Source organism: Pipistrellus hanaki (genome assembly GCF_964339955.1).
Source record: "Pipistrellus hanaki genome assembly, chromosome: 2".
Lineage (NCBI taxonomy): Eukaryota > Metazoa > Chordata > Mammalia > Chiroptera > Vespertilionidae > Pipistrellus > Pipistrellus hanaki.
The window spans coordinates 68,762,173-68,789,081 of record NC_140504.1 but is presented as its reverse complement, the minus strand read 5'-3'; the positions used below and the strand labels follow the sequence as shown (position 1 = coordinate 68,789,081).

The 26,909-nt window shown below is 37.8% G+C and overlaps 1 protein-coding gene and 1 long non-coding RNA gene across 10 annotated transcripts in view; one reads left to right on the top strand and one right to left on the bottom strand.

Annotated features, from left to right (window-relative positions):
- The window catches only part of LOC311618287, a 1,465,663-nt gene that overhangs the window by 762,883 nt on the left and 675,871 nt on the right, over positions 1-26,909 (bottom strand). The window lies entirely within an intron of this gene.
- ALCAM (activated leukocyte cell adhesion molecule) overlaps positions 624-26,909 on the top strand; it is a 194,394-nt gene continuing 168,108 nt past the window's right edge. For all 4 annotated transcript variants that reach the window (XM_084875704.1, XM_084875702.1, XM_084875705.1 and 1 more), the window contains exon 1: positions 624-1,446. In XM_084875704.1, the coding sequence (XP_084731830.1) occupies positions 1,374-1,446 (73 nt within the window). In that variant the 5' untranslated portion in view covers positions 624-1,373. The remainder of the gene's footprint in view (positions 1,447-26,909) is intronic.

Below are 26,909 nucleotides of genomic sequence, written 5' to 3'. Positions count from 1 at the left end.
GACTTCCCTCATGGAAGCATCCCCCGGGGAAAGTGTACAAATTCCTATTTGGTATTGGGCAGTCCACTCAAGCCTTTAAAAAAAAAAAAAAAAAAAAAAAAAAAGGTGTGTGCGAAAGGGGGTGCGCGTGGGGATGGGGGCAGGAAGGAGTAGAGATAAGCTAAGTGAATTGCTCCGGGTGGACCCTAGCCATTCGGTGAACTCCCAGGAGATTAAGTTTCCACCTAGCCATCACCTCCAGCCCCTTCCTTCCTCCTGCGCTACCGCCCGCTGACCCATAGCCTCTGGGTTTCCCACCCCCTGGGCCCTTCCCCGCTGCTCCCCGCCCCTGAGAAGCAGAAGGCGACACCACCGCCGCCGCCGAGAAGTCCCCGAGGAGTGAGTCACCGCGAGGCGAGTCCTGAGGGAAGAAAAGGGCAATCTGGTCTCCTCAACCACGACAGGGCAGGGCGCGGGGCGAGCACCGAGCGGCTCTGTCACGAGGGGAACGCTACCGGGAAGCGGCCTTGCCCCGACCCGCCCGGAGCGTGTCTGCGGCCGCTCCCTATTGGCTGGCTGGCGCCGGGGGCGTGTCCCGGAGGAACCCCGCCCCCTCGAGGGCCCGCCTCCCGGGCGCAGAGTCCGAGCCGGGCTGAGCCTTCGCCTCGGTCCTGCAGCGCCTCTAGGCTGCGGGTCTGCGCTGCAACCACCTGCTCCGTGCGGCGGCGTCCTGGGAAGGCGGGAGGGGAGAGGGGAGGGGGGGAAGAGAGGAGAGGCGGAGGGAGGAGGAGACCGGCAGCTTCCCCACGCCTTCCAGTCCTCCACTCAGAGCAGCCCCGAGTGCTGCCGCCGCCGCTGCTATCCCTGCTGCTGCTACTGCTGCCTCCACTGCTGCCACCTGAGGAGACCGACCGCCTAAACCCGCCGCCCCCTGTTGCCATCCCCGGCTGTTTCCTTCCTGGCACCCTGCTTCGTACGCACGCCGCCACTACCATCAGCATTATTATTCCAAAAAAAGGGGAATAACAGACCGGGGAAAAAAAAAAAAAAGAACCACGTACACCTTTCTGAATTGCTCAAGTGTCTCCCGAGGAGAAGAGAGGGGTCGCCGTCCCGGGAGGAGAAGCAGCCGAGCGGGCCGAGGGCGAGTGTGCAAAGGAGGGCGCAGGAGTTGGCCCCTGCGTGGCGGAAAGTTACGTGCAGCGCGGACCCGAAGGTGCGGCGCCCACAGCGCGGGGGGAGGCGGTGTGTCCGGGAGAAGAAGCGGCTGCCGCCTGCGCCCCGACCCGCCGCCCAGAGCGCGGGCAGCGCGGGGCAGGGAACGACGCCCCCTCCTGCTCCTGCTCCTGCGGCGCGGACTCCGTCGGTGGCTCCCGAGGAGGAGGAGGAGGAATATGGCATCGAAGGCGGCCCCCTCCTGCCGTCTGATCTTCTGCCTCCTGATCTCCGCTGCTGTCCTCAGGCCAGGTGAGCAGAGGCCTCCAGTAGCCCCCAGGACCACGTGGGCCGGGGCAGTTTCCCTTGGGTGCCCGCGCCCCGGCCTGGCCCCGCGGGGCAGGACGCCTGGGTGCGTCCTGGAGGCAAAGGGACCGCGGAGCGGGCGCAGGACCGGCCCCGGGCGCAGGCACCTGTGCCGCTGTTCGGGCTCGGCAGGGCGGTTGGCTTAAGTTTGCGCAGCCACGGGGGCGCCGGATGAGTCTCCAGGAACTTGGGGTGCGGCCGGGTCGGGGCCCAGGGATCAGAAAGCTGCATTCGCCTGCCTCTGCCCCTTCACCCCTTCCCTCCAGTGGCTCCCGCCTAGGCGGCGAGCTCTCGCCCCTGACAGTCCGGTCCCCGGGTCCCCAAGTCCACGTCACTCCGCTCCAGGCAGTTTTCCTTTCGCTTAGCTCTCGGAGGCAATCACTGCCCCTACTTTTTTTTTTCTTTTTTCTTTTTTTTTTCCGTGATTACTAAATCCCCTGGTAACTTCCCCGTGTTAAGAGTCCAGAGGCGATGGGAGAGGGAGAAGAGAAAGAGGACTTGACCAGCTTCCCGGAAAGTCCTGACCTAAACCCCACCTGCCGCTCGGACGCCCCCTCCGCGCGGTCTGGGTGGGCGGTGAGTTCAGGATTGACGGCGGGTAGAGAGCCCAGCCGGGCTGGTGAGACCTCACCGCGGGGCTCGTGCATTTTCCAGGACTTGTGATTCAACCTCAGCTCTCAGTTCTGTTCTGAGCCTCAGAATAATAATTTTTTTTTAAAAGGGCAAAAGCCCCCAACACTAAAATATCTCTCAACGGAAGTCCCTTTTCTCACCCTAGGGCTGTCCCCTGGCGCTGTCACGCCCAGACCAAAGGGCGGCTGACCGGAGTGGGTCCCTCACCGACAGAGCAGCAGCTTTATTTCCTCTGGAGACTGGAGGATTTTTTAGGTCCCCCCCCCCCCCATCCATATAAAGTTTAGGTCGCTAACCCTTTATAGACAGTTGCAAGCACAACTCCTACTTCCTGTTACTTCAGGTTCTGTTTGTTTCTCTCTTTTAGCGTTTTTTTTTTCCAAATGAAAACTCACTTCCCTTTGGCATCTTTAATTTGTGCTCATCCCTTTGGCTGTTGGCAAGTCGGAGCCAGAGAGGAGGTTTAAAAGCCTCTGGATCCCTCCCAGGAAAAGGGGGGGGGGGTGAGGGTAGGGGGGCTGGAACCTGAGGATGCTGAGTGTTTGTGACCTGCAGCTGTGAGTGTTTGTGGTTGGCAGTGGCGCGGGGGAGGGGGGCGATCTCCTCAAAGTTCCATTTCTGGGTGAGGTCATGAGCTCACCTGCTGTTCTGAGGTTGGAGAAGGAGGCGCCTGTGAACCGTCTCCGGGTGGGGTGTGGAGCGGGGACTGTGAACCGCGGGTTCAGTCGGTTATAAAGCAGGTGGGTGCGGGGAGGGCAGGAATCTCGGGGGAGCGGGAGGAGAGACCCCCTGAGGTTTTTGGCACAGTGTGGATTTTCTCCCCTCTTTTTCCTGATCCCAGCGTTGCTGAGGGAAGGAAGGGTACTCAATCTGGAGCCAAGAGGAGAGAAGGGAGGACGAGGGTGCTGTAGTTCGTAAAATGCAAAGAAAATCACGCCCACAGTTGGATTTCAGGGTAACCCTTTCTAAGCTCGGAGACTGTCATCTCCTCTCACCTACAGCCCCACCCCGGGGCACGGCCCCACCCCGGGAGCGCACCCAGTTTCCTTTTCCCTGAAGTCTCCCCGGTGTTCCTTTCCAGCGGGGTCAGCTCGTGGGACAGGTTTTCCCGCACGTTTAACTGCTAAAGGGGGGAGAGGTTCCTCTTTCTGATCCCCTTCGTGGCGCGCCGGCCGCTCGGGTTTTTGTCTCCGCGCCCATTCTTTCTCCTTTTCCGCGAGCGCCAGGCGGGGCTCCCCCGGGGGTCAGAGCCTCAGCCCCTCACATCAGCGGTTCCCTTGAATTTACCCCGCTGGGGCTGGCAGATGCGCCAAACTCTCGGTGGGTCCTCGGTGTGTTTTAACGGAAAAGACGGGGGCACTGAAAGCGCCCGGTCCGGACTGGAGAGCAAGCCTGGGTCGCCAGGGCGCCTGCTGCCAGCCTCCGCAGGGCCAGCCTGGGGGGGAGCCGGCTCAGTCCCGGGGGCCAGGGACTCCCCGCTGGCGCCCTGCACTTCCTGCAGTTCTACCCGGTGGGTCTGGATCCAGAGGATACGCATTGAGTTCATGAACCTGCTCCTGCAGACCAGCCATTGATAGATTGTGGGCATGGCATGTTACCAGCTTTTGAAGGGAAGGGAAAGTGTACAGGAACCAGGGAAACTGAAAGCGGAATTATAAAGGCCATGAAGTAGGTGCCCATCATCTCGGGAGCAAAGGATCTCATTATTCTTATCGAAAGAGCGTCAGCCTGTGGTGACATTTTGTATTGCTTTTAAAAAGGCTTTCCTTGATTATTTACAACAAGGAGGTGGGGCCCTACAGTTAACTGTTTCTTCACGTGGTTCATCTGGGCGCCCTCCTCTTCGGATTTTTTTCTTAAATGCTCACTGACATGAGGGTAATTCCAAGACATAAACATCCTTAAAGTGTCCCCCCCGCCCCACACACACTTTCTTTTTTTTTTTTGGTCTTAGCAGTATATTATGTTCAGAAAGTATCAGTTTATCTCAGGAAGGCCTAGGGAAAAACATCAACTGAAATCAAATGTCCTTTCATAATGTGAAACTATTTATGCATTTTAAAACTGAAAACTGCTTAGTATCCAGTAAATGTTTTTTTCTTTGGTGATTTATTTAATCCAATACAATTACAATTTAATAGGGTATTATTTTCAGTAACTGCTTTTCTAGGTTTGGGCCAGGACCTATCTTCAGGCCCATTGAGAAAGTCATTTCACCTTTTTTGGGCTTCACTTTCTCCTGTGTGAGTAGAAGGGTGAGCTAAGGACCTACTGCTCAGATACCTTCAGCTCAAAACTGTTTCTGACTACCTAAGGTAAAAGGCCTATCAGGACAAGGCGCAGTTGTTTTCTTTTCCTTTTCTAATTCTTTCAGACAGGCTGGATGCACATAATTCATATAAGTTTTATTACTAGAAAATGTCAATGTGCCTCGATTGCTAATTTCCCATCTTTTTCCTATTTTTTAAAACTCATTTTACTGTGCTTACTCCTCCAGGCTAGAATATGGGCTATTAAAAAAAAAAAAAAGTGTCATGGAGAAGAATTAGTCTCCAACTCTCTTGGGTTAAGAGAGCCAGGAGGATGTTTTTTTTTTTATCTTAAAAAATACCTATAGGTGTAACCCATCCCTCCTGAAAGCCTGCCTCTATTTAAACTTCTTCTATAGCTCCTAGGACAAGATAAAAGTGATCGCTGATGCTATCTACATTCATGTAACAAGGCCCATGAACACCTGTCAAGTGCTCCTAAACAAAGAAGTTGATTTGCACTATGGTCAGGAGGACATAGAGAGGACACAGAAAATACTGATGCTTTCCCCATGTTTTCAATTTTATACAAATCCAAAAGATTTTTATGACTAATGTAACAAAACTTGTACTCCAAACATTTTTTGACTTTTTAGAAAATTCAAACTATCGTAACTGCTTTTCGGAATAGAAATTTGGAAGAGGATGCCTGTCTACTGTTGACTTATTAAAAAAAAAATCAATAATACTTTAACAATGCAAATGTTACCAGAAAATTCTTTCTATACTAGTATATGTTCAGTTTTTAGCTCTGCCATGTAAGAATGATGTGACCCGGGGAAAGTTATTTTCCTGCTCCTTTTTATATCCAATCTGTAAAATGTTCTCCTTACATAATGCATGGTTCTGATTAGTAATTCCCTTGTTCAGCATTTGAACTCTTCAAATAAAATGTGCTATATTAAGACTTCCATTGTATTCTTACTAGAATGACACTTTTTATTTCACTTAATTATCACTTCACCATTTCATTAAAAGCAGGCAAAATATTTCTTTTCTTTTATTCCCCAAGTTTTCATGCCACTAAACATAGGCCTTTGTAAAACTGAGCACTACAATATCAGCATTACTTGGTATAAGATGGCAGCATTTTGTCATATAGTGTTTTTAATGCTCTATAATCACCTTGGTCTTATATTCTCAAACAATACCTCTTTTTGCTCTGGCCATTTATTTTGTATAAAACATCATTAAAGAGTTCTAGCTCTCTGAAGCCATTAACTCAAGTAAACATATGCAATATAGATCTCAGATATGTAATAGAACAAAGTGGGTGCAGCTATGATGAAAGAGTATCTCTGTGTCTCTGTGAATGCACATAAACTTAAATTTAACACTTCTCAAAGTGCTATTTATTGTTTATTGTTAGGTTTTCACAAAGGACCGTTTCATTCCTTAGAATTTTAAATTAAATTTGTTGGGGTGACATTGGTTAATAAAATTATATAGGTTTCAGGTGTATAATTCTATAATATATTATTAATACACTGCATTGTGTTTACCACCCAAAGTCAAATATCCTTTGTCACCTCATATATGACCCCTTCATTTCATTTTTTATACATTAATATATGTGACATATTAATAAATGAGCTAACTCAGTGGAATACTAATGAAAGTTTTCTTTGAAGTAGTGGTTGATGAAGTAATATTGATTTGATTATTACTTTTGGATATCAGTTTTTCTTTTAATAAGAAATGAAAAAGACCAGAAAAATGCCTATTTATATTTCTCATTATTTTTTATTTGGTCAGAATCGTTTCTTCCCTGTGGTGATCAGAATCAAGACTATAAAAGGTTCTCCATATCTAAAAAGAGAATTATAGGCTATATGATATGTTTAAATCATACAGTTATTATAAGTATTCTTATAGTATACAAAGTATTATATTTGGAAGTAGTGATATTTTCTTCCAGCTAATTTCTCCACTTAAATAACAAAATTTATATTTTCTTCCTTTCACCTTATTATTAAATGGAATACTATACATATTTCAGCTAAGACCAGTTTCAAATGTGCTGTGATAATAATTGTTTCATGGTAACCTATTATCATAAACCATTATGGCAGCGTATGCTCCAAGAATGAAATTAGCTTTTAGTGCTTCTTCTCTTATTTATCAAGTCAGTTATCAATTACACTACATTTAAGAGGAACTCAATGTTGTGCATAATACAAAACAATTTCTAATCAAAAGATTACTTAATTTGACTTCGAAGTTCAGATACTTCAACGAACATGCCTATGTATGATTTTCTAAGAATTCATAGTATTACAGCATAATGCAACTAAACTATAGGCGAATTGATTAGAAATTAGATAGCTGTCTAGTTTCTCTGGCTTGATTCCCCCCTTTTCTTTTCCCTACATCTTTCTCTTTATCACTCAATGAACCATACAGCCTGGTATATCTAATGCAGTCTTGGTTTATGCCTGATGTCCTGATTCAATTATTAACTGTACCCTATTTTACTCTCAGAAGTGCAGTTTGGATGACAAATTATATGGTTAACATGATTATTAATGATTTTCCTGTTTATATGTCTGTCATAGAGTACTTAACTATAAGATGTACATTCTTCATCCTGACCATTGCATGTTTTTAACCTTTTTTTAAAAAAAAAAATTAAAATGTCAGCTACAGTGAACAAACAATAGGAGTTATAGGTCCCTTTAATATCAAGTATAAGAGAGAGACAAAGATATAGCTTGGAACTCCAGAATATTGAAGTGGGTGTGGAACATCAAAGATCTCATGGTTTGGAATGGAAACAGAATTCACCTGCGAAGCCAAGAGAATAATGTTTGAAATTCACCTGGGAGCTATACTTAGCTATGGAGTATCTAGAAAGTGCTTTTGCAGTGTGATCCTGAAATCCTTTTCAGCCAATTGTACAATTCCCATTCTATTTATTCTTCTGTAAGGTTTCTCAGCAGCTTACTATAAATTTGTATTAAAAGAACTATAGCAATGCCTATAAAATTAAAGAAAGTCCTACATCTGTTTGCCCATGTAAGCTACAATTGTATCAGTTAGAAATGATGCCCTGATTTGGAGGTTCTAGAACAGTTGGTGCCACCACTGACTCTTCCTAATTAGGCAGGCATGTGTTATTTGGTTCAGTTATCTCTGAGTGTCTCATTTATTCAGAAAACCCAAACAATGGGTAGAGATAAGGAATGGTGAGTGGGTGTTATCTAAACACACAAGCTAAAGAAAGGATGCCATAGTATTGTCCTAGTTAATAGGGAAGAAAAATGGAGAAGGTATTGTCCTTTGTGGCTAAAACTCTTATCAGTATATTCCCAAGGGTTTTCCCTGATAGTTTGGAGGTTTCTGGGTTTGGAATTTACCTAGCTTCAAATCAAACAAACAAAAAAAAAAAACATAAAAAGAGCTACTATTATTAAATTCTTGAACCTCCTTGTATCAGTTAATTGTATGGCATAATAAAGCACTCTAAAACAGTGGTTTAAATCAGTAAAAATTTTATGTAGTACATTATTGTGAAGGTTGGCAATTTGGGCAGCTGGATGATTTTTCTGATTTTAGCCTGATGTCTTCATTCCACTAGTCGGCTGTGGTTCAGCCTAGGAAGCTTTACTTCTGGGAGTTAGCTGGTTGTTGTTCAGGGAAAATTGATTCTTCTTCATGGTCTTTTATTTTCTAACTAGTGGCCCGGAACACGAATTCATTCACATCGAAAGGAAATTAATTAGAGAAAGATTCATGTGGTAATTATGTTACTGCAAAAAAATTACATGTCAAAATAGTATATATAATATAGTATAACATTAAAATACAAAACATTTTAAATCACTATTTGCCCTTTCTCTATAATAGAAGTTTCAGAGATACAAGAAAATTAGTAAAATGTATATGAAAGTAATATATAAATTTATTAATAAATAAACAATAACAACATGATATAAAAACAACAAAGGCATGATATAAAAACAAAAACATGATATAAAACATTGATTAAAAACAATGATTGATAAATTAATTAATAAACAACAACAAAGACATGATATAAAAACAATAAAAACATGATATATTGATAAAAACAACAAAAACATGGTCAACGCTTTCCTTCAGCTTCAGGGTACATTGTGCTAACATTTGTCTTCAGATACATTCTGGAGTCATGTGCATTTGGTGTCAGTGAAAACTTTATATGTTTTGTGCATGCATAAGTTGATATTTATTTTTAAATTGCCAGTGCACATCATATCAGATGGTTTGTCACTTTGATATACGTATCTGCCAGAGGCCTGGTGCACAAAATTTGTGCACTGGGGTGAGGGGGGGCGTCTCTCAGCCTGGCCTGCACCCTCTTGCAGTCCAGGAGTCTGAGGGGAGTGGGCTAAGCTGGCAGTCGGACATCCATCTTGCAGTCTGAGACCCCTTGCTCCTTAGCACCTGCCTGCTTGCTGCTCCTTACTGCTTGGCTTGCTGCTCCTTAGTGCTGCCATGAAGACAGGAGAGGTTTCCGCCACTATCGCTGCACTTGTCAGCCATTAGCCTGGCTTCTGACTGAGCAGCCCACCCCTATGGGAGCACATTGACCACCAGGGAGCTGCATTGAGCATCTGCCTCCTGATTGTCAGTGCACATCATAGTGACCAGCCATTCTGGTTGTTCTGCCATAACTGTCGCTTAGGCTTTTATTATATCTACACTAATAAATGAGTAAAATGCAAATTGACCATACCTTCCCAACGTCCACCACCCAATCAGGAGTGAGTATGCAAATTAACCCAACAAAGATGGTGGGTTAATTTGCATATGCAGGTGCCAAGTGGCTAGGTGGGGTAGGGCATTTGCATCATCACCATGGTGATGACACAGGCATTCCGCACTGCCCCAGCTGCTCTGGACCTCTGGGCAGTGTGAGAAGGTGGAGAGGTGCTCTGGCCAGAGCGAAGGTGATTCCAGCAGCCAGGGGAAGGAAGGCCCATTCTTGCATGAATCTTCATGCAGTGGGCCTCTAATATATAATAAGAGAAGGGGGGAGAGTTATGTTTCCTTAGGCTTATTTGAGAGAGAGAGAGATATGCTTCCCTAGGCTTATTTTTCTTGGTAGAAGCCACATTCTGTTGGTGAAGTCAAGTCCCAAGCTCAGCTCAAGTTCAAGGATGGGAAAATCATACCTACCTATTGGAAGGAGCAAGGGTGGGGAAATCATACCCACTTATTTAATGGAAGGAGCTAAACATACTTTGCAAAAGGTGTGGATAAAGACGAGAGAGAGAGAGAGAGAGAGAGAGAGAGAGAGAGAGAGAGAGACAGCCATTTTTGCAACCATTCTACCTCTCACAACAATAATGGGGGATGTGGCAGCAGAAAATATCCTTACTGTAGATCCTTAGCCCCATATTTCTCCTTGGGCAAGAAAAAGACAGATTATAGAGGCTAAAGCATTGTCCAGTAAGAACACTGTTTTCTACCTTTCAAACTTTATCTTCCCCTGGAATCAGATTATAGAAAGTTCAATGTGTGTGTGTGTGTGTATGTGTGTATAAGAGAGACAGAGGAAGGGCGGGAGAGAGAGGGGAGAGAGAAAGAGAGAGACAGATGAGGAAGGGAGGGAGGGGGGGGGAGAGAGAGAGAGAGAGAGAGAGAGAGAGAGAGAGAGAGAGAGAGAGAGAGAGAGAATGCGAGCGCTGAGGAGATTCTTAAGAGTTAAAGGCATATAATATTGCAATATGCGATTCATAGTCAGAAGCAAAAATGTGATAGAAGAGGGGTTGTTGGAAAAATGAGAAGGTGTCTTACACCTTCATCTTGTTCAGTTTTCTTACTTGATAGCAAGATAAGCTCAGGTTAACTGATTACATAAAACTCAATAGCAAATTAGCTAAGTTTTTAGAGACAATGATGTTCTTAGTTTCATTTAGGACTAGAGTTATAGAATCAATGTTTTAGAGCTATAAAGAATTTTAAAATTACATTGATACTTGCTAAGGTCACACTGTTGGCCAAATCAAGAGTAAAACTTATGTGAAAAAATAAGTCAACATAAATAACAGCATCTGATAAATACTGTTAGGAATGCTGCAATGACCTCGTTCGTAGTCACTCCAAGACATTATATTCTCTTTGAAAAACAAGTCAATCAACTAATTCTATAATTATTTGCTTGAAATTTTGCTAAATATTACAAGAACAAATAAAGGTCATTTTACGTCAAAGTGCCCAGATTTGGTGTAAAGTTTAGGAAAAAATTTTGAAAGGTTCTTTCAGGATGTGATATCTGAGGTATACACTGAAGAATAAGCCAACAAAGGATATGGGCTGAAAGAATGGTGTCAGAGAAGATGCAAAGGTGGGAAGGAAAATGGCTTCTAACTCCTTGAGGTAAGTAGGTATTCCCTGAATTAGTTCAAATACTTTCCTGCAATTTCCATAATTTATTTATTAAGGGGTTCAGAAGAGGGTCTCTTTTATCTTATTTAAATACTCATACACTTCTCCCCTTTAAATTAATGAACATACTATATACACCATGTTGTTCCTTTTCTTTTCCACTTAGCACACATTTGAAGATTAAGAAATTATCCCATATCAGCACTCTTTTTAACACAGTTTATTAGGTTTAAGAGTATGCACCATAATTAACTAGACATTATCTTGGTTCTGAGAAATGTAGTTTTCAATCTTGTTTTATTACAAACAATATAGAAGTAAACATCCTAATACAAGTTCTTGTCCACATGTGAAATTATGTTGCTAGAAAAATGTCCTAGAAGTGAAATTGCTGAGTTAAAAAAATACCTCTAATATTCATTTAGAAAGAACTTCTAAAATTACAGTTCAAAGAGTATGTATCCACTGAGCCAAACCCAGCTAGGGCAAATGATGTGGTTTTTTAAACCTGTGTGTCCACTTTCCACCCTCCACCCAAGTAAAATTGGGCAGAGTGATCAAGCCCTCTTATGTTCTAATCTTTGCAATAGGGATAATAGTGTCTTAGGGTTTTAGGGAAGATTAAATAAATTAATACATATGAAGCTCAATTAGTGGTATGATTGTCAAACAATACGATCTCCAGCCAGATTGGTGTGGCTTAGTGATTGAGCATTGACCAAGAAGTCATACTTCTATTCCTTGTCAGGGCACATACCTCCGCTGAGTGCTTGATCCCAAGTGGTGGGCATTGCAAACATCAGCCAGTCAATAATTCTCTCTCATCATTGACGTTTCTATCTCTTTCTCCCTCTTCCTTTCTCTCTGTGAAATCAATAATAATAATAATAAATAATAATAATAATAATAAATCTCTCCATACATTGTTAGTATTATTCAAGTAATAATGACTATAAAACACAATTTTAATCCCAGGAGCATTTAGATAAGAGAGACCTCAAATTGTCTCAAAGTTATAAAAATACCAGCTATCGCTCTTCCCCATGCCATCTTTTTTTCCACTGATAATAACAGAATATTAATGAGAGTGATGTTGTATTATTTATTGGGCATAACTTTGAATCTACTCACTTGATCAAACAAATAAGCCATTCACAAACTCCCAGACTTTATCCATTAATTATTAGTATCATATTCATTATGATGCCATTCTCATCTGATAATTAAACATTACTGCATTGCAATTCTGAGTTTTAAATCTAAATTTAAAGGTAAACTTAAAGCTAAAAACAAGACACCTTGTCGGTTATAGTTCACAGTATGTGAAGCATATTGTTGCTTTAGGTCATCAGTACAAATTAGCCAGAGGTTATTTAGGAATAGAAAAGTACATGTGCTTAGGACTTATGTGGGCTCTAGATTCAGAATAAAATAGAGCACAGTGATCATAATAATCTAAGAAAGTGAGAAAAGTATGCACACAAGTCCTTTGGTTGATACATATGGGCCTAGCCAGTGGCCATGGACAACGGGGGTTGGGGGGGCATATCTAGGGAGGGGTTTGGGATGGGAATGGGGGAATAAGGACAATTATGTGAGACCATAATCAATTTAAAAAATCAATAAAATATATTTTTAAAAAAAGAAAGTGAGAAAAGTAAATATAGTCTAACAGATTTCTCAAACTTCAGTCTAGCCCCCCTTCCAACCTCTTCTCCTCTTTGCCATCAAATTGATATGGTATGATATGAGTAGAATCTTGTAACTAATATGCTTGCTTGAAGTACTTCAAAGAGTCCCTGCTAGAGTAAGAATAAAATGCAAACTTCTTATCATAGCATTTAAGGTCCTTCTATTTTTTTTTTTTTTTAACACAGTCTTTCTTTAAATCCCATGCTCCAGCCCTACTTCTAAGTGAACCATAGCCTTGTTCCTCAGTTGTTATTCATGTCACTGACTTATTCTAGAACTCCCTCCTTCACAGAATCTGCTATCCCCCTTCCTTTATCTGAAAAAATAACTAGCATTCCCATTTTTCAGAACACAATTGTTATGCCACTCTCCTTAACTCCCTAAGCTGTCCGTCCTCTGTAGTTCCAGAGCTAATTTCATTTATTGTCTATTACCTATTTATCTTGTCATTCTCTCTAAGAGAATTTTTGTGTTTCTGGAGGCAAGAGCTCTTTTCTTAATCTTTTTTCCCCCAACTCATTGTCTATATAGTATATCCCAAGTACATATATGATGATTAAATAAATGCATTAGTTAAAATTAAAAGTGTTGGTTATTAATGAAGCCTATTTAAAGCTGTAACGTTTATTCACACGTGACTAAGAAATATGTAGATTGAGACAATCTCTCAATTTCTTTTAGAACTTTAATTAGAGGATGATTAACCTCTTGAATTATGGTTCTTAAAATAAATAAAAAAAATAAAGTATTTGACATAGTCTGCTCAAGCTATGCAATGTAATAGAAGAAGAAATGGAATAAAGTCAGTCTACTTTTCTTCTAGGTGCCAATCCTATTTTATATAAAATAAAAACTTGAATAATTGTGTTCTCTAGAGATTCCACAGACATTAAACATTAAGCGTAAGATATTCTAGAGACATGAAACATTTACTTTAATTATTTTATTTTAAAAACTGAGTTTTTATAGGATAAAGGAACACATTATCAATCCTAGTTTATATAAAATAAAAACTTGAATAATTGTGCTCTCTAGAGCTTCCATTAAACATTAAGCGTAAGATATTCTAGAGATATATAAAATTTATTCAAATTAGTTTATTTTTAAAACTAAGTTTTTATAAGAAGGAACACATTATCAATAGGCAGTAAATTGTTGGTAGTCTTTTATTTATCCTGTTTTTAATTCTTAGATTAAACCTGTGGATAAGGGATTTTTCTAAATATGGCAAAAAATAGTGTAGAAAATCTTTCTTGGACAAGTTAATTAGTCATGCAAGCAATATTAATATATTTGTGACATAGAAAATACATTTTTATTGTAGGCTATGCCTTGAAAGCTGTTAATAATAAAATTTAGAGATAATATGGAGAAAATCTGGTGTAATGTTTGCAAATGTATTTCCTATCAGAGCATTTTAAAGTTTCAGACACAAACCTGAGAAAAACGAGATGATTTTATTTTTACTAAAAAGTAAACCTTAGCCCGGCTGGCATGGCTCAGTGGTTGAGCATGGATTTATGAACTAGGAGATTATGGTTCTATTCCAGGTCTGGCCACATGCTGGGATTGCAGACTCACTCCCCAGTCAATGATTCTCATCATTGATGTTTGTATCCCTCCGTCCCTCCTTTCTTTCTTCTTCTCTGAAATCAATAAAATATATATATATATATAAAAGTAAACTTTATACTTTTAAAGGTAACATATCATTTTAAGAAACAAGCTAGTACTGATAAAACAAAACAAATCAAAACAAAACAAAGTACAGAAATGGAGTTATCATAGCATCTGATTATTTGATGGTATTTGATAGGTAAAACCCTAATGGTTTAAGTCTTTTGGCTTCCCCCCCCTCCGCTTTTTTTTTTTTAGGTTCAGCAGTGTATTTTTTTTTTTTTTTTTTAATTATTGGGGTGACATTTGTTAACAGGATCACATAGGGCTCTTCTCTGGGCAAAATAGTCTTAATTCTTAAAACTTTTTATTTTAAGTCTTGATTATATTTCTTTATTTTGGATCTTTCCTAGTTATTCTGAATTTTAACTTCTATATCATGGTTTTATTCTGTTATTTTCCATAGAATACCTTGTCAGTAAATTTTCACTATGATCTGTGACTCTCGTTGTCTCCTGAGTTCCTGCACAGGAGTTCTAGTATTTTTCTAATATGTTATAAAAATGAACCAAATAAGTCTAACATGTTGTCACTGTTAGCTCCTACTTATTGAATACCTGCTATGTTCCATGCACAGTAGCACTTTGAAAATAATGGCCAATATACTTTTATAACCAATTTTAAGTTTAAATATTGTACATTTTTACTTTTGAATTATAAAATCTACTCTCACTTTTAGTCTTTTAAATATAGAACTTTGAATGCACTAGAGCAAATGGATCAAAAGTAATTAGGGCACAGATATCAAATAAAGTCAAGTAAGTGGACTTTCTCATTCTTTTCATTTTACTGTATAAAACTGGTTGGGCCCTATCAATAATCTGTCTACATCTATTTGGAATCAAGTACACAATGATTCATGCATGAGACCTGTGAATAGAATTATTCAAGGCCAGCATAAACTTCATATTCGTTCCTAGTTACGGGTTCCCTCTCTTGGTTTATTAACAAATAGAATCCAATTAAATCCTATTCTCATTGGCTAGCGGCATTGTTCCTATGCTTAGATTTTATAAAACTTTTCCCCACATCCTACCTTCCTATCCCCTTTTCCTCAGGGCCTCTGCCTCTAAACATTAGACCCCACTTATTAACAGCCTACATTTGGTTTGTCATTTTATTAAAATAAATATATGAATTTAGTTGTGTTCTTCATGATTTGTGGATTTTTTTCTTAAAAAATAAAATTACATTGGAAATGTACATTATACCTTTCCTATCAAGTTAGGCACATTTATGAGAAGCATGCCTGTTTGAACACAAAGCCCCAATTTAGCAACTGCCAAATAGTGAGTATTATTATATTCATTTTTTTAGCACAGTCTCCAGTGTTTGGAATGCCATGCTTCTGAACTTAATCCTTTAATGGGAAAACAAACATCAAAAGTAGTATGAGCAAATTACCTAATATATGTGACTTTTTTCAGTAGTTTCAATCTCAGTCTGGATAATAGCAGATGAAGTATTGATATTTCAATTTGACAACTTTTAAATTCCGTCTTCTCTTTTTCCCCCAGGTCATTTTCTAAATATAAATTTAGAGATTTCTCCATCAGAGTAATAGTTAGGGTAACTGTGGAATAATTAAATTTTCCACAGCAGTGTGTAATAGTCAAAAGGCTGAGGTTCTAAATCAGTGTTTTATAGGAAGGGTAGGCGGAAATAAAAATAATAATTAAAAAAACAACAAAGCAATCCTACCTACCTACAAAAAAACCAAGAAACTACCGAACAAAGCCAGGAAGACTTGTAAACATAAGATCATATTTTACTTAACTCTTTTGTTGGTTATTTACTTTGCCTTCTGGGAGTATTACACAATCTATTAGCTTTTTCTCTTTAGATGTTTGCAGGATACAAAATGTACCCCTAACTTAAAAAAAAAAAATAACATTGATTCTCCCAATAGAACCAGTGTGTACTTGTTAACCACATAATTGCAATGTTAAATATAGTTGCTTCACAAATTATAAAATAAAATAACAAAGCAGTTAAGAAAACAGGCCTCATGCAAACAGTCCATACACCCACTAACTTTATTATTTAATGATTAAACAGAAAGCATTTAATAGTGTGTGTTGGTTTACTATTGTTGAATCAGTAACAGTAATCAGGATCAATGTGGAGTTAATAACAGTGACCAGGACCTTTCCTACTCAGTGAGGTTTAACTGCCAGTGATCAAAGTCAGAGTGATATAGAGACAAGAGAGGGAAGATACGCCCTATGTTTCAGTTCCACCTTTGTCAGCAGCTGAGGGATTTTGGTTAGTGACTTCATGTTTCTTTTTTTTTTTTTTTTGCTTGTTCAATGACGAGGTTAGGCTAGTGAGCTCTCATGTGATTATGAGTAATGTGTGATTTTTATTCCATTGCCAAATAAAAATGACCTTTACAATGTCTCTTTTTTGGATAATTTGTTCTTTTTTTTTTATTTTGTTGATTAATTCTCACCCAAAGTTATTTTTCCATTGATCTTTAGAGAGAGTGGGAGGGAGAGAGAAAGAGAGAGAGAAACATTTTTGTGTCAATTGGTTTCATTAGGGCTGGGGATCTTGACTGAGCTTGCAACAAAGGTATTATATGTGCCCTTAATCAGAATCCAACCTGGGACCCTTCAGTCCATAGGCTGAGGCTCTATGCATTGAGTCAAACGGGCTAGAGCTATTTATTTTTCTTTTGTCCTCATCAGTATCCTAAATTTAGAGATAGCCATATAACATTTTTCAGATTAAGATTCCCACTCATTGTAGACCATAAATGAAATAATTGAGCCATAGAAAAAAAATTAAAAAAAAATAACACAATAGAGGCAAGCATTCACACTTCTCCCCTATTCAACACAGAACAAACTTCATGAGAGTACAGAATTACATTTAATTTTAGTCTTCATATTCTAAATAAAGGTGTAGAGAAATTTAATTTGGTTCAGAGATTAAACTTTATAGAATCAGTTACTGTAATGAGGGATTAAGTTCTACAGAAGGAAGGGGTAAAGGGTGAATTAATAGCTGTGATAAGAACACTCATCCAAGAGTTCCTGTCATCATGGAAAGTTAGCCCACAATGGTAATAACAAAACAGGATTGAACTCCTAAAAGAAAAAGCTAGTTCCTTGATTTTAATTTTCTATTTTTGGGGAAGGCTCAGAGACCACTGTCTCTGATAATACAATACATTATAGCCACTTGTCTATCTAGGATGCTTTACATGTATTCCTTACTCCAGTCCTTACTCCAGGCAGAGAAATTCTGATGTCACTTTCACCTTGGAAATCAGTATGGAAGAATAATAAATTGATAATTTTCTTACCTATAAAGTTATAGGCTTAATTTTTTATCTGTCCAATTTTCCCAGTACCATTTAGTGAATAGATTATCTTTACCAGATTATATGTTTTTTCCTCCTTTGTCAAATATCAATTGGTCATAGAAGCATGGGTATATGGGCTCTCTATTCTGTTCCATTGATCAATATAGCTGTTGTTTTTGTTGACTTTATGATACAATAGTACCATGCTCTTCTGATTACTATGGCCTTGTTGTATAGTTTAATAATCAGGTAGTATGATTCCTCCAACCTTATTTTTCCCCCTCAAGATTACTGTGGTTATTCATGTTTTGTGGTTCCATACAAATTTTTGGAATGTTTGTTGTAGTTCTGTAAAATATGCCATGGGTATCTTGAGAGGAATTACATTGAGTTTATAGATTGCTAATTCTTTCTATCCATGAACATGGTATATGCTTTCTCTTATTTGTGTCTTCTTCAATTTTCTCTCTCTAAAACCAATAAACATATCCTCGGGTGAGGATTTAAAACAATGGACTAAGGACATAAATAGATACTTTTACAAAGAGGACAAACAAATGGCCAAAATATATTTGAAAATATTCTCAACATCACTAATCATCAGTAAAATGCAAATTAAAACAACAATGAGATATCACCTCACACCTGGCAGAATGACTGTCATCAATAAGTCAACAAACAACAAGTGTTGGTGAGAACGTGGAGAAAAGGGAACCCTCATGTACCCTTGGTAGGGATGCAGATTGGTGAAGCTATTGTGGAAAGCAGTATGGAGTTACCTCAAAAAACTAAAATTGGAACTCCCTTATGTTCCAGCAATTCTACTTCTGGGAATCCGAAGAAACCTGAAACAATAATTTGAAGGAATAGATACACCCTTATGTTTACTGCAGCATTATTTACAATAGCCAAGATTTGGATTGTCCATTGGTCAATGAGTGGATAAAACAACCATGGCACATTTATACAATAAAATCCTACTTGGCCATAAAAAGGAAGATATTTTTACCCTTTGCAACAACATGGATGGACCTGAAGAACATTATGCTAAGTGAAATAAACCAGTCAGAGAAAGATAAGTACCATGTGATTTCATTCATATGTGGAATCTCATGAACAAAATAAACTAACAAGAAAAATAGAGTCAGACTCATAGATAAGAGAATAGGAAGACAGCTCTAGTGGGAGTGGGAGTGTTAAGAGGATGGAGGATTGAGAAAGAAAGAAAGAACTCATGGACACAAACAACAATATGGTGATTGCAAGAGTGAGGGTGGTACATGGAATTGGAAAAGGGTATATGGGGAATAAATGGTGATGAAAAAACAATAAAATTAAATTAAAAAAGACTCAGCAGCATGGTGGTTACAAGAGGAAAAGGGTAGTAAAGGAACATAGAAGAGGGTTTGGGGTGGGGGATAAATGGTGATGGAAAGAGACTTTACTTGGGGTAGTGAACACACAATACAATGTACAAATGACATAGATGAAACCTATATCATTTTGTTAAGCAACATCATGGCAATAAAAGATAATTTATATTTTAAGTATGATTTAATACAGCCAACTCATAAAGAGAAATGTTTCCAGTATCAAAAGTCACTGATATACAGAAATAAATGAATGTATAAAAATATAACAGTGATAAGAAGAAACTGTAATTAAAGATTCTTCCTGGTTCTAATTGTATATGATTTTTGAGTGTTGGGATTGTTGACTCTCAACCTTAGCTTAATATTTTATTACTAGAGGCCCAGTGCATGGATTTGTGCACCTGTGGGGTACCTCAGCCTGACCTGTGGGTATCGGGCTGAAACCAGCAGTCCAACATCCCCCAAGGGGTCCTGGAGTACAAGAGGGCACCCTTCAAAATTGCTGTCACCTGGCAACTCCTGTGTTGTCATCTACCCCTGGTGGTCATCACACATCAGAGCTACTGGGTGTTTGGCCAGTCAGCTGGTCGGCCGGTTGCTTAGGCTTTTATATATACAGTATAGATAGACATATCCTTCTAGAAAAATGTAGTTTAGATTATGAAAACAAACTTTTTCCCCCTATAAATTTAAAATGAGTATCTTTTGAACTTAAAGAATTAGTTCTTCATGGTCCTAGCCACACCTGTGGATCTTTAGCTCTTGAAGGCTTCTAGTCCTGAAATTTTACAGTGAAGAGCTGGAGACTATAAACTGAATGGTTGTATTGAGAATTTTGTGAAAGGAAAGGGGAAGAAGGAATCATTGAAATGAGTTAGTTAAGTGGGCAAGTTATGTCTTAAGTAATGTCTCTAAGTCAATTTCCTTATCGGTGTTAGGAAAGGAGTAATGCTACCAATTATACTGAGATTTGTTGAAAGAACTAAGTGAGATAATTGTAAATATGATTAGCAAAGCTAATATCAAGTAGTACAGGCTTCTGATTCTGAAATGTAGATGTTATTATTACTGCCCGTATTGTCAACATCTTAAGCTGGATGTTTTAATATATTGTGCCTTCTAATAAAAAGTTCAAATATGGCACATGAAATAGAAAGGAGGAAATAATTTTCTATGTAAAGTGGAAAATTATCCACTACATTTTTTTATTCTTATACATTAAAAATATAAGGATACATAGCAAGAAAAAGTGGTATGTTGATTTATACGAAAATGGAAGATGTGTTTAAACAGACATCATCATTCAACATAATTGTGCATGCATAAATATTTTTTCTTGAAAAAGATACAAAAACTTTTTAAAAAAAAATATATTTTATTGATTTTTTACAGAGAGGAAGGGAGAGAGATAGAGAGCTAGAAACATCGATGAGAGAGAAACATCGACCAGCTGCCTCTTGCACACCCCTCACTGGGGATGTGCCCGCAACCAAGGTACATGCCCTTGACCGGGAATCGAACCCGGGACCTTTCAGTCCGCAGGCTGACGCTCTACCGCTGAGCCAAACCGGTTTCGGCAGATACAAAAACTTTTAATAATGGTTATTGCTAAAAGGGCAGACTGAGGATATGAGATAAAAGGGAAGCCTTTTTCCTTAATCCTCACCCAAAGATATTTTCCCATTGATTTTTAGAGAGTGTGGAAGAGAGAGGGAAAATCAGAGAAATATCGATGTGAGAGAGACACATCAATTGGTTGCCTTCTGCATGAGCCCTGACCAGGTTTCAGGCTGGGGAGGAGCCTGCAACCAAGGTATGTACCCTGACTAGAATCAAACCCAGAACCCTTCAGTCTGCAGGCCAATGCTCTATCTACTGAGCCAAACCAGCTACAGCAAGGAAAACATTTTTTTAGCTATATACTCTTTTGTGCAATTTGAATATATATATATATATATATATATATATATATATATATATATATATATATAATTATTTTAAAAATAAACTACTAATTCAAAGATTATTGTAATAATGATGCTACTACCAAAACTATAGAAGAAATACACCTCTCAAGTAGTTAATTTACTCATTTTGAATTGAGAAATTAGGACATTTAATTAAATGCAGTGCTAGCCATGATTATGGAATTTTAGAATACCAGTTATACTCATTTTTGTGTTTCTTGTTTCTTTTCTCATCCTTGTTTTCTGATATTACAGTAAACCTAAAAACATACTGAAATTAAAATGATCCTTCATTTTTATTGGCATTTTAAATAATACTAGTCCACATTTAAATTTAAATCATACTCAAGATGAGATTGCAGAGTGTGCTTATAGATTGGTGTTCTGAAGTGATTTACAAATGTACAATTATAATCCTATGTGATGATTGATAAAAGCTCAAACATATAGTTAACAAATTCTTGCCTGTGATGACAAGTGAGAATGAGAAAGAAAAATATACAATGAATGGAATTTTAATTTTGTGTCAGTAATGATTTTCTGATACCAAAAGTTGTTGAACCATATTTAATGAAATGGATTATTTTATAAGTTGTTGGCTTTGTAGTCCAAGAGAAGTATTTCTCAAAGTTTGTTGTTGTTGTTGTTGTTGTTTTATTAATTCTTACCCAAGGAGGATATTTTTCCATTGATTTTTAGAAAGAGTGGAAGAGAGGAGGGAAGGAAAGAGAAATAGAAAGAGAGAGAGAAACATCAATGTGAGAGAGAGACATGGATTGGTTGCCTCCCACACATCCCCCACCAGGGATCAACCTGCAATCCAGGTATGTGCCCTTGACTGGGAATGGAACCTGGGACTCTCTGGTGCATGGGCCAACTCTCTAACCACCCAGGACGTTCCAAATTCTTGAGAACCCAATCATTTAGGGGCCAGTGTTTCCCAAAGTGTGGTACGCGTACCCCAAGGGGTACAGGAAGAGTTTGGTGGGGGTACGCATTGCACCGGAGTTTGTTGGGGATATGCACTGCACTGTGCTTAGCTGTGCCTAATTCTACATTCTCATGAGTACAAGGGATACTCAGCGTTATGAAAATTATATAAGGGGTACACATATGCCAAAAGTTTGGGAAACACTGAATTTTAGGCCATTATCAAATTCATTTGTGAAATGGTGTATGTTTATACTCATTCTTAAAAAATTCACAATACAAATAAATGTCACTAATTCCTAACATCAAGAAATTTGTTAAATATTTTTTAAGTTGGTGCCTGACTTGAGACATTTGGAGAAACAGTATTTCAGAAGCATTACTTGGTGGCTAAGCTCATGTGTGGAGCTTTCACACCATTTTGCTGGTACAGCCCACCAAGAGGCCGGAAGGCAGAAGTTATGCTGATTAAAATCTGTGAAGGAATGCATGAAAGGCGTTTGTAAAATATATGAAGAACATCTGAAGAGAATGAATCCCAACAGCCCTCTATCATTTATGATACCAGTTGTTTGATTTTATTGGTGATTTGGCCTACCCCAGCTGCCTCCTTAAAAAGATGATACCCAGACATACTAGCCTTAAAACAAAGACTGAGTTAAGGAGACCTTCTACGTGGTGGTCCATTGGCAGACAGAGAAACAGTTGTGTTAAAAGCAGTAGGGGGGTAGGAGGGGAATGTGGACAGGGCTGTGTAGGGGAAGTTTTGTATGATAGTGATCCTGATTCCATTTGGTACACTCTAGCCAGGATGGAGTGTATTAGATGAAATGTGAGGATCTTACTCAATCTGAAATCTCCATCAGCCCCTTTCACTTTTTTTTTTTTTACTTAAATATTTTTTGTGATGACTTGGAGGAAGTTTTTCTTTGTCAGTTAATACTGGTCCCCATCCTTTAAAAATTCTTTATATCTGCTTTATAACATTCATTGTACTAATCCTCCTTAAAGTTGGGTGAGATGGTGATGACTCAGTTTAGTTATGTCCTAAGATAAAGTATTAGTGAAAAACAAATAAATGTTCTTTAGTTATTAAAAAAAAAAGCACAGCTTAGTCTAGTTTACAAATAAAATACATTACATAAATATATTTCACAATTGAAATATATTGTTTAGATGTAGCATTTTTTTTTGTTTTCTGGTATAATCTAGAACTATATTTCTGCATTATAAATAAAAATATGAAAACAGAAGAACAAAAGAAACCTGTTCATTTCTTAATAGCTGCATGTAAGATTTCTTCATTATTTGGAATTTATATCCAATTTTAAATTTTAAGCTTTTTTAAATATGGGTACTTTTAAATTTGTGGAAGTTGCCAATAATAATTGTATTATTGTTATATTTTGCTTGATGTATTGAATACTTAGCACATCATAAGTGTAATCTAGAGACCTCAGGGATTTCAAGGATATAACCTTATTATGCAGATTATAGAAAAATTATATTGCCAACCTATTTTTATAAGTCATAGAAAATTTGGAAACATACATATTGATAAGTAAAACTTTTTATTATTCTAATTTAATGATTGCTTAGAGAAATGGGAAATATTAAATCATATGTCTTCATTGGAGGAATTTAGCAGGGCTAAATAATATGGGAATAATATTTAGAAATATTTGCAACATCAAAATTGATTCCTTGTGCATTTATTCAAAACATTTATAACTTGCCTGATTCAAAGAAATACCACTTGGCCTCATTCTCCTTATAGCTACTCTCTCTGGCATTTTCCTGAAAGATCACTCATAAAATGATTATTTTAAATACCAACAGTCCAGGTAATGGTGTCTTACTTTTAGATTGTATTCTGGCATTGAGAAATCTAAATTGTTCTAATCCCTCTTTTGTACCTGATGTTTAATTCACAGCTAATTCAAAAGCTAATTCAAGAGCTAATTCAAAAGAGATTAGACTTCAGAACATATGTATACATGATTTTACTTTTCAAAATATATTTTTATTTATTTAAGAGATGAAGAGAGAGGGAGGTAGAAATATCAATGATGAGAGAGAATCATCCATCAACTGCCCCTTGCATGCCCCACACTGGGGATCTGGCCTGAAACCCAAGCATGTGTTCTGACCAGGAATCAAACTGTGAACTCCTGGTTCATAGGTCGACACTCAACCACTGAGCCACATTGACCAGGCTGTGTACATGTTTTTATTTTATTTTATTTTATTTTATTTTATTTTATTTTATTTTATTTTATTTTATTTTATTTTATTTTATTTTATTTTATTATTTTTTTATCCCAAACCCAACCAACTGAAAGAAAACTATATTCAAAAATTAACACAGGGAGTAAACAATTGACTTTTTTTTTCATTTAAAAATATAATGAACCCCTGCCTTTAGGTAATGAACAATTCCAGAGTACTTTCATTGTCAATTAATAAAGCCAGGCCAAACATAAGTAAAAGTGCTTTCAATTTATGAGCTGTGTTGAATAGTATATAGAAGGCATTGTGAATCTCTTTCAATTGCCATCGTAATCCAGGATGCACAGGAACAAACAAAAGGCTTAGTGCATTTTCATAATATAGTTCAAGTCTATTTCCTCAAGAGTGCCACACCAGTAGTCAGAATACCGTGGCATTTTCAATTAGTGTGGTAAGAGCATGTAAAACACCTAAAACTGAAATCATTAAGAGTAATTCTTGGATCACTGAGTCTACAAAGGAAGTACAGGATACTTGGGGCCCTCAGCTGACTGCGTAGTTTTCTTTTTACTTCCCCATGTGGGCTCACAACACATGACTCCCTACCTCCGTGCTTTGGATGTCTGAGGGAAGGGCAAGCATGCACATTTGAGGTGCCTCTAGTTTCTTTTCTTTGGGGTGAGGAGCGTTAACAGGACAAATTTATTTTATTTTTATTGAATTTATTGGGGTGACATTGGTTGATAACATTATATATTAATACTTAATGGAAATTTTTTAGATGCCTTACCTTTAAAATAGGGCAGAGGTCAATTATTTCACTACTACTGATAATATTTAAAATAATATTGAAGATTCTAGATAATACTAAAAGGAAACATTTTTTTTAATTAAAGATATTAATCTTGAAAGAGAAAATAACTATAGACTTTTTTTTTTTTTTTTTACTACCTGTAAGTTTCTTTAGTATTTAATTTTTCGTTTTAAGTTCTCTACTTTGTGGTGCAACTTGTCATTTTATACTTTTTTTTTTTAAAAAAAAAACTATGCATTTCTCCTAGGTTTTAAGATTTATTAGTATATAGCTGATCCAAAAACTTTCATTATTAAAAATTTTATATCTGTAATTATTTCCCTTTTTTATTTTGTATTTTGTGTCAGATACCTTTTACTCTCACAGGTCATAGCAGACATTTTGTATCTTAAAATATTTTTCAAAAACTGTTTTCTCTGTTTCTGTTTGTTACGCTTTTATCCTTTCTGTATTATATTCTTTTTGAGTTATTTATTACTCCACTTTTAATTTCTTGTCCTGAATTTATTTTTAAACTGTATTTGTTTTGAATATATAGTGGGGTTCTTTTACATTGTACTAAAAGAACCAATGGTCATGATATTGGTCCTTTGGAATTAATGGAGGCATTTTTTTAGCCCGGCACCTGCTCTGTTTTCATATAATAATGGCTATTTGAAAATAAAATGTTTTCTCTGTTTAAATTATATAGAGCAGTGTACAGTTCCATAATTCACCATCTGTATATTGTATTGTGTTCACCACCCTGTGTCACGACTCCAGTTTCTTGTTGCAAACACACAGCCACGGACAGGAAGCCACCACCCTCACTCACAGATGCCTAGGCTTTTCCAGCCCCTGCTCCATCATTAAAATACATACTCCTATTTGTAACACCTTAAACAATAAAAAATAATAAAGCATTAACACATGTTTAATGAAGGATTTGAAGAAATTGGTAACTTTTGCTAAGGGCTTAAAGACTTACAATGGCCTAACCCTCAGATGCATTTAGTAAAGATAGAATTGATTGATTAAAAAAATAAAACAAAACAAAACAAAAAAACAACCCTAGAAATGTTTCTGCTTCTTAGCTGCCTTTTACACTAGGCCTTAAGGATTTCCTTTGATTCCTTCAACCTCGGCTAACTTTGTAAAACAGACCTTTGTTCCAGATTATTTTTAGTTATCACTGTTTTTAAGAAAATGTGAGTCATGAAACATGTTCCACAAAGTACTCCTGAAAATGATTTTCCATATTTCAGAGTTCTGTTGAGTACACTTAGAACTACACAGTCTATGGTCTTATAGAACTTAGGCATTTATTGTGATGAGCATTTATTTAGTCTAGGATATGATTTTTTTTTTTTTCATTTTAAAATTAACTACAGCCATACAAACCAATAACTGTTTTGGAAAAATATTTAATAATTCAATAGCTTACAGAGATTGCATTTGATTTTTATGAGTCTATCGTAGTGGCCTCTATAAGGTTTTGCTCTATGTAGTTCTTTTCTTTAATGTAGAGTAAAATTCTTATATTTGGTGAAACAAATTCAGTGTAGATACTAGCAACCATGGCTCATATAGAGTTTTTCATAACATTATAATTAGAAGCATAATATGTATCTCATGCCACAATTATTATACTGAAAGCTTATCACAAGTTAACAATCAGCATGTATCATTTATATTATATCAGATGTTCTTCCTACCAATTTATTGACAAAGGATTTGTGCTATTAAAATTTTTAAATGGTTGTTTTGTATCCTTTCATATTTCTCCATTGAAAATATATTTAGTGGCCACAGTGGAGTATGCTTTTACATTTTAGCTTGAACAATGTTCAATGGAACATTTTCAAGATGATGTTTAATACATTGTTACCCTAATCCTATATAATATAATAGATACATAGAACTTCTTGTCCTGAGAGAATATACAGAAATATAGCAATCCAAGGCCACAATTAGCTCTCAATACATACTTTTTCTTACTAGATTGTTCTCTATGTATGTTGCTGTGATATATTTGTTCTACCTAATTTCAAGTGACATTTCCATGTTACCTTTCTATATTAGATTTTTCCCTCTAAAAATATAATTTACACTTATTAAGTTAAA